Source organism: Gopherus evgoodei, chromosome 5 (genome assembly GCF_007399415.2).
Source record: "Gopherus evgoodei ecotype Sinaloan lineage chromosome 5, rGopEvg1_v1.p, whole genome shotgun sequence".
In the NCBI taxonomy this organism is placed as follows: Eukaryota; Metazoa; Chordata; order Testudines; family Testudinidae; genus Gopherus; species Gopherus evgoodei.
The window spans coordinates 4019667-4035378 of record NC_044326.1 but is presented as its reverse complement, the minus strand read 5'-3'; the positions used below and the strand labels follow the sequence as shown (position 1 = coordinate 4035378).

The 15712-nt window shown below is 46.1% G+C and overlaps 1 protein-coding gene across 2 annotated transcripts in view; it reads left to right on the top strand.

Moving 5' to 3' along the window:
* The first annotated feature begins 2283 nt into the window (after positions 1 to 2283).
* Positions 2284 to 15712, top strand: part of LOC115652758 (cytochrome P450 26B1) — a 45919-nt gene continuing 32490 nt past the window's right edge. The window contains exons 1-2 of one of the 2 annotated variants that reach the window (XM_030565179.1): positions 2284 to 2358; positions 12138 to 13170. In XM_030565179.1, the coding sequence (XP_030421039.1) occupies positions 12967 to 13170 (204 nt within the window). In that variant the 5' untranslated portion in view covers positions 2284 to 2358; positions 12138 to 12966. The remainder of the gene's footprint in view (positions 2359 to 12137; positions 13171 to 15712) is intronic. The other variant, XM_030565180.1, reaches the window with a different exon arrangement.

Below are 15712 nucleotides of genomic sequence, written 5' to 3'. Positions count from 1 at the left end.
CTTTTTAATTTTACAAATTTTTACAAAATTATTAGCATGCAGAATAACAGGGGTTACATTCTTGCACTGATGCACAAATTCTAAGGCAGCCCCGTCTTTCGAGTAAATTATCTGCTGTGTGCAGAAGATCTAGGCAGCAGAAAAGCCAGATGGTTTGCAAAGGAGACTGATATTTGGGGGAGAGATTTCTGTGGCAGTGGAATAAAAGTGAAGCGTGTCAGGAAAGGAAGAATTCATACCCTTTTTTTTAAACAGGGGAGGCTTAAAGGCATCCAGACAATTCCAAATGGACATTTTAAAAGAGAGAAACAAAAAGGAAAGATAAAAAATGGAAAAGAAAGGAGGAAAACTCTGAAAAATGAACAAAAGGAATCAAAATCTGTGGGGGAGGTGGGAAATTCCCCCATCAGAATCTCAAAGCCAGGAAAATGTATTTAAAGCCTCTGTATACCTGAGATTATTAAGAATATGTAGTTATGTCTGGTCTTTCAGTTAAAGATTTAAAGAGACTATTCTTTCCCCATTCATCTGCACCAGCAAGAAGCTTGAGCTTTTTGTGTGTTCAGCATCTCCCGCACAGAAATGAGATATACAAACTGGTCCTAACTAACCAAGAAAGGAACAGTGGTGCAAAAGTGTCTGGACTCAGAAGCCGTCCTGTATAGGGAGCAGATCCCAAGCTGATCTCCTTCTTACATAGGATGTTTCTATAGGGAAGCAGCAGAGGACAAATGCCATTCAAGCCAGGAACGTTAGCAAGTAGATCTGTGGACGGAAAGTGTACATAACAGGCGGAGTCCCTCTGTGCCTTTGAGGGGAATCCTTCTCTGGTGCTAGCAGCAGCAATGGGAGCAAATACATAGATTGTTAGTGTGCGGACTCATTTAATATATCTTTCCAGCGCCCCTAGCCCTCTAACCTTATGCTCTATTTGCACCAGGGAAGTATTGATGAAATCTGTACTAAGTACCTGGATCCTGCTTTGCAGAAGTCTGTAAAGGGAGTAGGATCTGAGGATCTGGTTCCCTTTTACCCTAAGGCCCCTTTATATCTCTTTGGCAGTGTGGATGTAAATGATGTAAAAAAGTGGATGTAAATGATATTATAACATATCTTACACATTTACATAAAGAGGCCTTAGTGGAAATGAGAATCTGTCAGCTGAATCTCCATTAGTCACCCCGTTCCCAATGCAAGGCCCCAAATACAATTTTCTTCAAGCTCAGTTTAAAGCCTAATTCTGCAAAGCCACCGATTGTAGCTGGTCACTCGGGGCAGGTTCCTCTGTAGTAAGAAAAGAAGTGAGACACCTTGCCCTTTTTTGGGGTGGTTTTTGTAGCTCTTTCACCACGGTTTCTGAAAAAGGTTGGAATTCTACCATGCTGCATTCTTCTCAAGAGAACACACACACACAAAAAGAAGAATATCAAAATGATCTGGTTCCTTTCTCTTGTTAGTATCCTATTAAACAAAAGACAGATGGGGAGAAAAGGAACGAAGGAAAGGAGGGGAAAAATATCACCTGTTTCCATGCAATCTTAAAGCGATCAGTCATTATCTCTGAAGCTTCACATTTCTAAAGGGCTTCCCCCCCACCCCCGCCCCAGCCTTTTGAACACTGACATCTTGTTAAAAACAAGAAGAGCTCATGAATTTTAAGCCCCCCGAATTTGCCTTCTTCCCCAGGGTTAGACTTTAACTTGCAGGAGAGACATTAACCAAATGCCACCAAAACAAAAATCAAGCGAACCCACCCAAAGGGCCCCAAATCCTTGCCTTTCACGCGGCTGTTTCAACATTTGACAAAAGCCCTTGGTTTTCTGTCATTCTTTTCATTTCCTTGATGGATCCCCAATTGTCAAGCCTTCAAGAAAACGCACTTTAGCTCTTTGTCACCAAATGTAATTTGATAAACTCTTTGCAGAAACATACTGGTTTCCGAGTCTTTTCAAAAACTGTTACTGCAGGGAGAAGGGGTGTGGAGAGGGAGAGGGAGGATATTTGAGAATCTCAATTGAACATTTAAAAAAATGTTTTCATGGTGGGGGTTGGAGGGGAGAGAAAAAGAACAACAAGCAAAAAAAAAAAAAGTTTAATCTGCGATCTGAAATGTGCACACTCATGTGAGGGGCGGCAGGGTGTGTGTGGGGGGGTGGGCCCTACCTTGCCACAGCTCTTAAGTGCTTATGAATACTCATTTTCAGACATCATGCTGTGGGCGGATACCACACCAGCTTTTATTCTATAAAATGCTCTCGGCTTCTTTCAAGGGGGGAACAATCTGTAGGAGGTAGATTTGGGTCGGGGGGGGTGGGGGAGCAGTAAATTGTTCAAGTCGAGTTGGACTCTAAGTATTTGGTAAGTTACAAATTTTTGTTTGTTTGTTTGAACTCTGAAATGTTTTGCCTATTTGAGATCCCAGCCTATAGAATGTAGAAAATATTGCTAGCTGGGGCTGGCATCAAATGATTGATGTTTCCAGATCTGGGGAATTTGAGCCAGTTGCTCTCTAAACATTCTTATCCTTCTCTTTTTCTGAATTGCTTCAGTCAACGTTTTTCATATTAGGGTGAGCTACCCAGCAACTTGTAAATTTCACTGCAGTTGTCTGATTGTTAATAACGCAGGGCCAGATTCCTAGTTGGCAAAAATGGATCTATAAGGAACATCTCCAGCTGGAGTAACTTCACTGAAGTCAGCGGAGTTACAGCAATGTATGCTAGCTGAGAATCTAGCCCATCCACTTTAGAATTGTTTTGGTTAAAAAAAAAAAAAAGTGACCAGAAAGCCAGCTGGAAATTAAATTGCAGGGTCATGTTTTTTCAATTAATAACTCAGCAAGGATGATACTTAAATTACAGAGAAATTGGAGATTTTATTTAAATTAAATCAGATCTTTAATAGATTCTGTTTGTCTGGCTGCTCTGGATGTAGGGTTCCCATTAAAGTATCTACATTTATTTGTTGTAATTTTACACAGACAGTTAGGTGTGTAAAGTGCTTTGAAATCCACCCATGTGAAATATGCGATAAAAATATAAAACCCTTATGGTTAAAGGAAAGAAAACTAAAGCCTAGAACAAATAAAGCAAATAATCTAAATAAAAAAGAGAAGCAAAATGAAATCCATTTTGAACAAAGTAGAGCAGAGAGCAATATATGTCCAAAGATTTCAGATTTTTGCTGAAAATTGACTTTAGATCAAATACAAACATTATGCTTTTGTGTGTAGTTAGATATGACGTATAAGAAGAACGCTTCTGCAATGGTCATACCAGAATCAAAAATAGCAGTTGTGCATTTCCAATTATTTTTTACTATGGTGGCTAAAATATTAATAGAAACAGATCAGTATGTTAAAAAGATGACAGGAGCCAGAAGGCAACAAATGCTTGATAAAATACAAAATAATTTCAGAAGCAAATGCTATATTTCAAAAGTAAACAGTACCTAGAAATGTCCAAGTGCCCTTCAAGACTATTTCATGGTATGTACTAAAAATATATATCTGTTAACATGAAGTGGATTCAGTTTTGCCTGCTTAATGTTCATAGCCAGGCATGTAAAAGTGTAGCAGGAGAGTTTGTGTAGTTAAAAGAGGGAACACAAAATGTATATAGAGGAACGATGTGTTGAGAAAAGTAAATCAGGTGCTCCTATTTACCCTTACATAATACAGGAATGAGGGGGCACGCATAAAATGAAAGGCTGCAGCAAATTTAAAATTAAGAAATATATATATGTAGATAGATTGATTTTTACATAATGCATAATTAACCTGTGGGACTCTGCCATTCTCTCCAAGCTGAGAGCTTAGCAGGATTCAAAAAAAAACTGGACATTTGTACAGCTACAATGAGAACATCCAGTTACATTTAACAGAATTGTTTTAAATAAAAACCTTGGAAGGGGATATAAACTCCCATGCTTCAGGGCAATCACTAACTGACAGGGGTCAGGAAGAAACTTTCTCTGTGAGCAGGTTATTCCACAGTTGCTCAAAATGTGAAGGCTTTTTGCATCTCCCTCTGAAGCATCTGGCACTGGTGGTTGTCAGAGACAGGCTACTCGGCTAGATGAACCCTTGATCCGAGCTGCCATGGCATTTCCTACAATCCTTAAGATTAGTCCAAAAGCAAGCCAGGTGGTAGCGTGTGTTAGACGGGACAGCATCGTCCCCCATGGATCTATGAGTGCTTCTCACTCTGTGTAGAAGGGGCACCCTTTCCCCACCACAGCTCCTACCCACCCCCATTCCCATATGTTTTGGGGGGTTGAGGTTCCATGTGTCGGGCAAGGTGAGAGAAGCAAGCTGGGGTTGCACACACTTTGCCCTTAACCCAGGCACCAGTGAATATGGCTGGACAATACAGTTCAGCACAGCCACGCTAACAGCAATGGAGCTGTGCTGTCAGGGCAGTGGGGCGATCGGCAGGGAAGCAGTGGGGGCTGGCTTCCAATATATCCCCAACATCTACAGGTGCTGGCTCCAAATCCCCTTCTCAGGGAGTGACACCCCCCCCCTTCCTGGTGGAACAATCTGTTGGGGATTCCCCTAGGGGAACATCAGAGTCACCTCCCAGCCTGGAGGATTTTCCGATGGGCGGGAAGCACGGTGTGGTCCTCTGTGTTAACCCCAAACTTTCTGACTGGAGGGAATGGTGCCTGGGAATGATTAACTCAGCAGCCAGGTCACCACTGCGGTGAGGGGTTGCTCCAGGGGCTGCAGATTGGGATGGGCTGTGGGTAGACAGATACAAAGGGCATGTGTGGAGGGGGGGGCAGAGGGGAGTGACGCATGGGGAACAGGGATAGTACTTCTGCTTGAGAGCTTCTAATACTCAGGTGGCCCCAGAAGGAGGAACAGTTGGCAGGGTAATACCAGCAGGGGACAGGCCTGCCCCTATGGGCGAGGGAAGGGGAAACGCAAGGGTGCTCTAATTGTCAGGCAGAGGAAACTGCTTTTTCTGGACAGGGATTATTTCGGGGCAGACATCTGACACCCTGAGCGCTCCATAGCTCTCCCCCGGTGTGGGTGTGTTGCTGTTGGGAAGAAGGCAAGGCTGCAGTCATGCCCTGCCTTTTCAGTGAGCCCTGTGGGCGCCTCTCCTTACTTCCCTACGCACCGCCATGAAAGTCAAAAGCACAATCCAGCCCCTCACGTGGTCACTGAGCTGCAAGGGGGTGAGACGCAGCACACAGTCATGGTGGGGCTAAGGCACATCCATGTAGAGAATGAATAATGACAAACGGCTCCAGCCGTGCCCCTGTCATTTTCCTTCCTGTCCGTGGGGCTTAAGAGCCAACATTTATATTTCAGCATGGGCTTTCTCTGTTCCCAGGCAGAGCCCAGTTGCCTGCTCCCATGTGGAGCCATTCTCCTGCATGGCCTATGTGTGCCATTGCTTTCCACATCGAGGCCAGTGTTTGAGGAGGCAAAAATAGGGACAGGGTGAGAGGCAGCAGTGGGCAGTTCACTGTCCTAGCACTTAGGAGACCTGGGGTCTATTCCTGCCTCTGACACTGATCTGCCCGGTGACTATGGGAAAGTTGCCTCCACCTCCTTGTGCCTCAGTTTCCCATCTCTGCCGTTGCCAGTTCAGTCTATTTAGAGTGCAAGCTGTAAGGGCTGTACATACCGTACCTAGCCTAAGAGAGCCCTGGTCTCAAATGGATTAGGTGTTGCTGTAATGCAAATATTAATAATTCAGTGTCAGTGTCCGTTAGAGCCACCAATGTACGATTGCACTGGGAGTTAGTCGCATGCACTGTTGCTACCAAACCGAAAGGCAGAGCTGTTCCTGGTTGGCTGTTTCACTCCAGCACCCTGTTTCTGTGTCATCTTAGGAAAGGTGTTTTGGTTTCGCACAACCACAAAAAGAATTTTCAGGAAGTGGCAGAGAGTGGGCTCTACTGGTTAGAGCAGGGCCCTAGGAATCAGTACTCAGTGGTCTGAGCATTGACCTGCTAAACCCAGGGTTGTGAGTTCAATCCTTGAGGGGGTCATTTAGGGATCTGGGGCAAAAATCTGTCTGGGGATTGGTCCTGCTTTGAGCAGGGGGTTGGACTACATGACCACTTGACGTCCCTTCCAACCCTGATAGTCTATGATTCTATGAATTTTGGGGTTCTATTTCTGGCTCTTCCAGTGACTTGCTGCATGATCCAGAGCAGGACACTTGCCTGTCCTGTGGTCAGTTCCTCCTCCATAAAGCGGGGATTAGAGCTGGTCAAAAAATGCCTGGAACTTGTATTTTCGGTGAAAAAAACAGGTTGGGATTTTTGACAGAAATGTTCATCTTTTGTTTGACCAGCTCTAGTTCTGACCAAAAAATTCCAAATTGGAACATTCTAATTTTGTCACCAAAATTTTGCCAAAAAAACCCAACAACAAAGTTTCATGAAAGTTTTAATGGGGAGGAGGATATTTATTTACCACCCAGTGAGTTTGTAAGGCTGATTTAAGGAAAGCTTGTAAAGCGCTTTGCCTGAAATCTGCCTGGTCAGTGGAGATTGGCATTACAAGTAGAGCGTGTTAACAAATTTCCATTGCAACAGTTTTGCATTGGAAAATGCTGTTTCAACGAAATTGACTTCTTTTTTCATGAAATCCCTTTGATTTCATCAAAATTTTGTTTCAAATAAATGGGAAAATATAAAAAAAAAAGTTGAAACATTGGCTTTCAACATTCAGGGACTGAAAAGTTTCAGTTTTCTGCTTCGAATTAACTTTCATTTTGTGTTTAATTAATATAATGTATTTTATTTTTACATTAAAAAATGGAAACAAAATCTTTTGAACTAACAATAACAAAATATTGCTATTTACTCCAAGCAAATTTGTTAGAATTTTGGTTTGTGAAAAAAAAAAAAAAGCTTTGTGTCCCAATTCAGAATAGGGGGGAAAAAATCAAAAACTTGAAATTTTTTGCAGGGTAGAAAACCCCCCAGCTCTAATTACAAGACACTACTAGTGGGGGTTAGCCTGTCTTGCCTGTATATTTTCTCTGGGTTTAGGGGAAAGGCCCATCATCTGACAGGAAGCCTGTAATGTCAATGTGGCACTGCTCCCGAATTCATGAATGATGACAGGTGCAAACACGGCTGCATGTGAGTCCTCTGAACGCAGCACACATGAAATTGACATGGCTGCTCCAGGAAACTTAGAAATATTAACAATCAGGTACTGAGGAAAGTTAATTATTATTTTTTCTTTTTATGGGGGTGGTGGGTGGGGTCTGTGTCAAGGTCTTGTCCTCATTTCCCTGCAGTCTGAGCCAGGACAGGTGTAACTAAAATAGCCATCTCAGCTGCTCTGGGGATGCCTCACTTCCCCTTTCTTGCTAACTGACCGAGGCTGATAGATTGAAACTTTAAGTCCTACTTCAGCGGTTCTAACGCTGTGCCAGGGGCTCAGGAAAGCCGGCTGATCACCTGGTGCTGGATTCCCCTTGCTCCCAGCTGCTAAATTGTATTAAAAGCCAATTACATTGACATTAAATACTTTCCCAATGTTGCTTTGCCAGGGAAACAAGTGCTGTCGGTGCCTATGTGATGATGAACAGGAGGGGAGGCAGGGTGCTGGTAATGGGGAATATGCAGGGAGACAGGGAACAGGAAGGGGTGGTGGATGGGGAGATGTGGTCTGGGCCATGGAAAGGAGGGGTGGGGGCATGAATTCTGAACTGGTTGAGATTCAGTATTGCGGCACTTTGTCCAGGGTGGAAGACGAGGGATGTAACTAGATCTTGTCCATCAGGCATTTAAGCTATTGTGGTCAGACAAATGAATGGCAAAGCTATTTTATGCTAATTTACCACCAGACGTACCCCACCCCCCAATATTTTATAGTTGTCTGCAGTCTTACTTCCTTCCCATCCTGAAGGATCCCAAAATGCTTCCCACACCACTGAAATGCAGCCACCTCTGGGGCAAAGGGTGGCCACTTGCCAGCCTGTTCCACCAAAGCAGGAAGGGGGAGGGAAAATGCTGGCGAAAGACACTGGGACAAGCTCATATGGGATTCTTGATGCCTCACCCTAAGCAGAGACAACTTCAGGCTTCATCCCAAAGACCCAAACACAGTAAATTGCAAGGTATTCTAATTACGTACATAAGAAGGGGTGATGGACTAACTTGATCCTTTCATAGATTCCAAGGCCAGAAAAAACCATTGCGATCATCTAGTCTGACCTCCTGAATGATGCAGGCCAAAGAACTTCCCCATGAGGATTTGAAGCCAAGGTGTCTAGGACTTTCAAACCTGAGCCTTAGAATAGAGGAGCCATCCCCTGGGCCAGAGAGTTGGCTGCTACTGGCCTTTCTTCCCACTGTTATTTTATTACATGTGTTGCAGTAGTGCCTCCTAGCTGTAGTCACGGGCAAAGGCCTCAGTGGACTCGTATAAATGCAGAACAAATAGGCAGCCCCTGCCCCAGAGACCTACAGTCTCAGTGTGTGCATTGCTGTAAGTTCTGTACTGTAGAAAAACCACCTTCAGGAGCCTCCGACCCGTGGGAGGAGTGTTGAGCCTGTGGAGTTGGAGGTGCTTGTATGTACCCTAGATAACTCAGGTCACTATGTGTGAAATTCTCCCCTGGGCAGAAGGCCAGCTTGGGGACAGGGAAACTGAGTCTCAGAGAGTGGTCAAGGTTACACAACAAGCCAAGGGTGGGACTGTTGGACAATAGAACCTAGGAGTTGTGACTCCTAGTCCTGAGCTCTGAGTACCAGACGTCATTCCCTCCAACCCACAGATCCTGAGGGCAGCTTTGTGGTGAGGTGGGTGCTCCAGGTTTCCCCTTTGCTCCCGCTGGCACTGCCTCTGCTCACCCTCCCTCCCTCGAAGGCATTGAAGATGTGAAGGGAGAATGAAAGCTGCTTGGCCGACGCATTGACTAACACAGTGATTTCCTACTGGAAATCCATCAGGGCCTGAGGAGAGCACATCATGGAGAGAGGCAGCTCGGCCCACTGTGCTGGAGGGAGGGACTTCAACCAGGCACCAAGAGCATAAGAACAGCCATACTGGGTCAGAGCAAAGGTCCATCTAGCCCAGTATCCTGTCTTCCAACAGTGACCAATGCCAGGTGCCCCAGAGGGAATGAACAGAACAGGTAATTATCAAGTGATCCATCCCCTGTTGCTTATTCCCAGTCTCTGACAAACAGAGGCTAGGGCCACCATTCCTGCCCATCCTGCCTAATAGCCATTGATGGACCTATCCTCCAGGAATTTATCAAATTATTTTTTGAACCTGGTTATAGTCTTGGCCTTCACAACGTCCTCTGGCAAGGAGTTCCACAGGTTGACTGTGTGTTGTGTGAAAAAATACTTCCTTCTGTTTGTTTTAAACCTGCTGCCTACTAATTTCACTTGGTGACCCCTAGTTCTTGTATCATGAGAAGGAGCAAATAACAATTTCTTATTTACTTTCTCCACACTAGTCATGATTTTATAGACCTCTATCATACCCCCCACTTAATCGTCTCTTTTCCAAGCTGAAAAGTCCCAGTCCTATTAATCTCTCCTCATACGGAAGCCGTTCCATACCCCTAATCATTTCTGTTGCCATTTTCTGAACCTTTTTGAAGTCCAATATATCTTTTTTTGAGATGAGGTGACCACATCTGCATGCAGTATTCAAGGTGTGGGCATACCATGGATTTATATAGAGGCAATATGATATTTTCTATCTTATTATCTATCTCTTTCTTAATGATGTCCAGCATTCTGTTCACAAGGAAGCCAGGAAGCAGTTGCTCCCACCTTTCCACCCTCCCTGCCCCTCCTGCTTTTGCTTGGAAAGTGGGAGGGACACAGGGCACCTCTGAAAGGCAGGTATTATTATTGCCATGTTTGGGGAAACTGAGGCACAGTGTTTGCGTTACTTGCCCAGGGTCACTCAGCAGTTGATTGATGGAATCAAGGCTAGAAGCAAGTCACTGGTTCTCTGCTTAACTGGTAGCCCTCCTGGCCATACTGCCCTGCAGTAGCCCTATGTAGTAAAGGTCTGGAGGGCGGGGGGAATGGATCACTCCACATGTGGGGGGATGCACTAGCTGACTTATCTGGAAGATGCTTCTGCAGCAACTGCACAGGAAGGAAGATGGGGAAAGGCTGGGCCAGAGAAGCAGAACCACCGCACAAGGCTGAGTTCAGTGGATGCCCGGTGCTCACACTGGTCTCTCCATGTTGTTCTCCAAAGGGGTGGGAATGCAGGGGAGACATGGGTTCCTGTGTGAAAAACGGGGCACCAGGTCCCCATTGACCCTAGTCATAGGCCCTGGAGATCACCCCACTCCCTGCTGAGCTACTGTTTGACCAAGGAACTTGCACAGTAAGGCAGATGGACATTAGACACAGCTCAACAACCACTAGGACATCCAGTCCCTCCCACCTCCACCCAACCCAGGACTGCTCCTTAGGGCAGACTCTCTAGCATTGTCTCCTGCTGAAGGTAGAGGGGCCTGGGAACCTGCTGCTTGGGAAGCAGCCCTCCAGGAGGGCATGGGCTGCTGCTGCTCTTGGAACCTGCCTTGCTGAGAGCAGTCTAGCAGTTCCCAGCACCCCTTTGACTGCAGAAAGGCCCCCCAGCAGCTGGAGGAGAGAATTATTTAGCAGGAAATTCAGTCTGGGATGGCTTCGGTCTCCTTTCTGCAAGTGACAATCCCTTCCTCTTTTGGGAGGAGGGGGCAGTAAAGACAAACCCTGGCCCAAAGAGCTTCTGAGAGGGTAGTTGTTGAAACTGCAGCCTGTATCCTGCAGTGCCCAGCGAGGGAGAGGTGTACTTAACTGGGAGACAGGGTTCTGTTTCTAGTGCTGACCCCTAAATTTGGACAGTAGGTCCTGCAAAGACCTGCTAGGTTAGATTGGGGGACAGTCTAATGTTACCTTCAACAACCTACCGTAGAGGCATCCGATCCTTTAGAACCCGGGAACACAATTCTCCAGCTGTTTGCACAGATTATGATACATTTTTTAAAACGAGAGATACTTTAGCAGTGGCTGAATAGGCACCAGGAACAGACAGAAGTGAAAAGTGGACAGGAGGGAAAGGGGGAAAAAAGAGATCGCCTGGTTTCCTATGTCCTTTTGCGTTCAAACGAACCCCCTTTTGAATGCAGCATGCAAAGATGCGCTTTTCTTTTTCGGCCTTCACCTGCGGTTCGGAGCGGTGCACTATCCAAACTGTCCACCAGGTGGGGTTACAGGGCAAAGAGTGAGCCGCGATGCTCCAGGCTGGGGAGCCGAGACTTCGCTTCAGCTCTGAAAAGCGCCGGAACAGGGAGGGGGAGAGAGGGCAGCGCCTCTCGCATCCACTGCTCCGGGCTAGACGTGCATGGAGGGCAGAAAACCAGCCCGTCCTTCAGGCGCTCCGACGCACTCGCCCTTTTCCCTGGGGCCCCTGGCTCACAGAAAACAGGACAATCTGAGACAGAGCGACAGCCAGCTCTGGTTTCTGTGTCCCACCAGATTCAAACCCGCTGGGGGAGGCGGGAGAGTCAATGAACTTTTGTTTTTCCTGTAATCTGAAGCACATTCTTGGCCAATCTGCCTGTCACTGCCCAGCCCTGACACTACCTTTCCCTGGCGTGTGGGTAGCAATCTTTGGGTGTGGTGAGGGGTGGGGCCGGGAGAGACTCTCCATAGCAATAACTATTAGATTTAGGAGGAATCAAAGGAGAGAAAGAAAGTTTGCCAGTCTCCCTCGAACTGGGATGGCAAAACTTCAGTTCTCTATAAAATGCAATGGTGTCTCTTCAAACACACCTTTCCTCCAGCCGCAGGGCGGCTCAGGCAGAATAAGAAAGTCGGATCGGACCCTGAGATCATTTTGTGGTGTAATTTTAAAGTCTTTGGGGGGCTGATCTCCAGAGGCACCGGTGGAAATCAGCTGCAGAGCTCCTGGGATCGCCTCCTGCTGCGGCAGGGGGTGTGTCAATGAGACACCGTGGAAAGAAAGATCTCATTCAAAAATAAATTAGTGAAGCTAGAAACAGAAGCGGCTGCAAACAGGGGTGATGCCCCAGTCACCCCCCTCGCCCCTTTCCAGGTGAAAGCTGCTGCAAAAGCCCAGGGCTGGGAAAGATGCCCCCACATGGCTGAGCGCTTGTCTGTTTATCTCCTTGTTGTAGGTGTGGATTCCAGCAGACAGAAAAATGAAAAACTCAGTTTGATCCTTCTACAACCCTCCCTGGCTGTCTCTTTTCTGGGACTGAAGCCAAACCTCGCACGCTCCAGCGCCCGGTCTGCCTAGACGTTCACCCCGCCTCCAAAAAGTCCTCTGAAGTGAAGGGGGGGGGGGAGCAGCCAGCAGCTGGCTGCTTGCCCATTACTCAGCCTCCCTGCCTCTATATAAACACACACATTTGAGTTTTTTTTACTCACATTGAGAGAGGATTTAACAACCAAACCTCCCTCTTTACAGCAATCCAGTGGACAGAAGTCTAGGGCTTACAATAACCAGCCTATATATAGCTATATAACTCTCTCTCTCTATTTATATATATATTTAATTCCTGCTCCATCTCTCCAGATCTTTGCTGAATTATTTCACGATATAGATAGATGCTATATTTTTCTGGCTTGCATTGGCAGCAAAGAGACCTATAGTATTTGCATAGGGGTTTTTTCTTCTTCCTTTTTTTAAAAAAAATTGATTGCACACACAGAGTTTGTGGGTTGTTTTTTTTTTCTTTTTGGCTGTGTGCTCTGTAAAAGTTTACTTTAAAAGTTTTCAGAGAGGGGAATCTTATTTTGCTGCTGGTGGTGGGGGGAAGAGAACCAGACACCTCCCTACCCCACCCCCCAAATTCTGATCTCCTCCCTCTTCCCTGCTCTGAGCTCACCTTCTATGAAGCGCTACAGTGGGTGACTTTTTATTTGCCTTTTTGTGCCTGTGCGCGGTGCATTTCAGAGGATTTGGGTTGTTCCCCCCCTTCCCTCCTCCTTCTCCTTCCAAATATGCTTTTCGAAAGTTTTGATCTGGTTTCTGCGCTGGCTACCCTCGCTGCATGCCTGGTATCATTGACTCTGCTCTTGGCAGTGTCCCAACAGCTGTGGCAGCTGCGCTGGGCAGCCACTCGGGACAAAAGCTGCAAGTTACCGATCCCTAAAGGGTCTATGGGATTCCCCTTAATCGGAGAAACGTTCCACTGGCTGCTACAGGTAAGGATTCCCCTTCCTTCATTTAAGGTGGTCTGGGACAGTTGGTTTGCACCAGTGGGATTGCATCATGCATTCTCGCAGGAGCACGGGGAAGATTTCAGAGGCACTTTTATTCTGTGAGGGTGTGTGTGTGTGCGCGGGGGGGTCATTTTCAAAGCAGAGTGAGGAGCTGAATGGAAGTCTGTCGACCTGCAACATTTTATGTCCATGGCAAGCGGGTTGCTCTGAGCAGGGCGCTCTGAGGCAGGTCTCATACAGGAATTGCATTCATTTCAATAGCAGCGTACATTTAAGAATCGGGATCATTTACTGCTCGAGGAGGCAAAAAATCTGGACCGTTGAAATTGTGTTTTATTGGCCACTAAAAAAATAGTGAGTCTCCTTTACAAATTATCCCCTTTGCCCAAGCAGATGGCTGGGTGAACTGTGAACTTTTAAGACTTCAGAAAGATGACTGTTTTCACTACTGTAATTCTGTGGGTCCCATCATCGCCAGGGACTGGGGTCACCATGGTTCTGCCCCGCTGTGTACCTCTTAGCCGGCCTGGGAGTGAAAATGACCCAAGTGGGTGCATTGCCCCTTTAAGGCTAGGACAGAGTTACGTTAGTCAGCCAGGTAAAATCAGCTCATTTCTGAAAGTCAGAGTACACACTGGAGCGAATCCCGACCCCTGGCAGCGGGGCTGCTTGTTTAAACATCGGTGACTGTCGATTCAGGAGCGATAGAAGGGAAGTGATTCTGATTTGCAGTTGTTGCCATGGATTAGATTAGATGTATAAACAGTGTAACTCAGATCCACTGGAGTGGGAAGCATTTGTAGGTAATCGTTAGATTAACCCGGGATTAGCCTTGTTAAAGGTTGAACAGCGTTTTGTGGAATTTGATCACCTCCAGACCGAAAGACCTGGGTAAAGTCACCACTGGGCGACGGTGTGTGCTAGTCCGAGAACTAACTTTTAGCGGTGCTGATGAAGCGTGGCTGGTTATTAAGGAACAATCCCCAATCCCCTGTGAAAACACAGTACAATCTGTTGTCAATAACGAACGCTTTGAAGTGTCCAGACCATCTACATTCAATATCCAGGCTGCTCGATGCACAAATCTGTCGCTTTCATTCACCACTGCGGTTAAATAGATTTCGCCTGGTTTAAGAGGGAACCCGCCTGGAATTAGCAAATGTATTATTTTAAGGATGCTCTAACGAGCAAAGGTCAGGTTTCATTGGTTGATTTGGGAAGAGGCGGCTACACCGGTTTACACGGTCTTGGTTTCTGAGCGGATTCCTTCCCTCGCACATTTCGATGCTAATATCGGGCTGGTGTGTGTGCATGCCGGCAGCACCTTTGCCTCCCCCCCCGGACCCCAACATTTCTAGCCATAACAAGTTACAGAATCAAAACAAACTCTGGAAACACCCAGCCAGAGAGCCTCTCTTTCCACGCCAGCCGGCTTGTAAAAAAGAGGCGCGCTCCTGGCAGCCGCTAAAGGGTTAACTGCACGCTCTCAATAGCGCTTTATTTTTTAAAGAAATTTATCAGATTTTTACAGGGGGACCAGAAAAGGGTTCTCCCTTTCCACAGGCTCCATCCAAACAGAGTCCAGGGCTAAAAATACAAAATGTTGTATAAATTGGACTCCACTCGAAACTCCTACCACATAAAGGTGTCCTTTGTGCTGCAGTGGAAATGCTGTACAAATAACTCTTTATTAACGCCACAAAAAGCACTTTAATTATATTTACGCAGATCAAGAAACAGGGTCACCTGAAACATCGAAAATTCACAACCGCCCTTTTGTTTAAAAATAAACACACACCCCCACCCACACACATCACTTCAGTTTGTGTAGCTACAATGGTTAAGCGCAGATTGGAACTTTTTCTTCCAAGCGATTGTGTTTAAAGGAGAAGCTCCTTTTGCAAACTTGATAGAAAGTTTCTCACAAGGTTTCTGGGTTTTTTTTTCCGGGAGGGGGCTCCTTGTGCCCCTTTTCTATGATAAAAGAACCTCTGCGCATGTGGGAAAGTTATTAAAACTCCAGAATCTGCAGACTGACTTAGCCCAAGACAATTACACCCTTTAAAAGTCATTCAGATTTCATGAAAAGTTTTAAAGCTTTGGTATGTTATGAAACTAAGAGGAGGCAGTCAGTTGTTTTGGTTTCCTGAATGAATTGTTCTTTATGGGATCAATCCGTGGTCCATTAAATCCGCCCTCATTGGAAGACTTGGTCATTAATTCACCCTTGCAGACAGAGAAGAATAGCATGAAACAGATCTACCTGTGTTGGGGACCTAGCAACTTACAACCAGTGTTCGTGCTATTCGCTCTCACGGTACATTAAGTAAAGTTTGTGCATTCATGGCAAGGGGGTAGGAACACGACGCCAAGAGCTCGGTACGTTTCTTGTCGAGAGGGAGTGGATAAGATTAGGAATAGGAAGACCCTCTAACTTCATTGGGGCGCAGGCAGAGAGAACAATGCCCCCCTATCGCCCAGGGTCCAGCACTTCACTCAATGACGGGGTGTGGACAACAGGGGA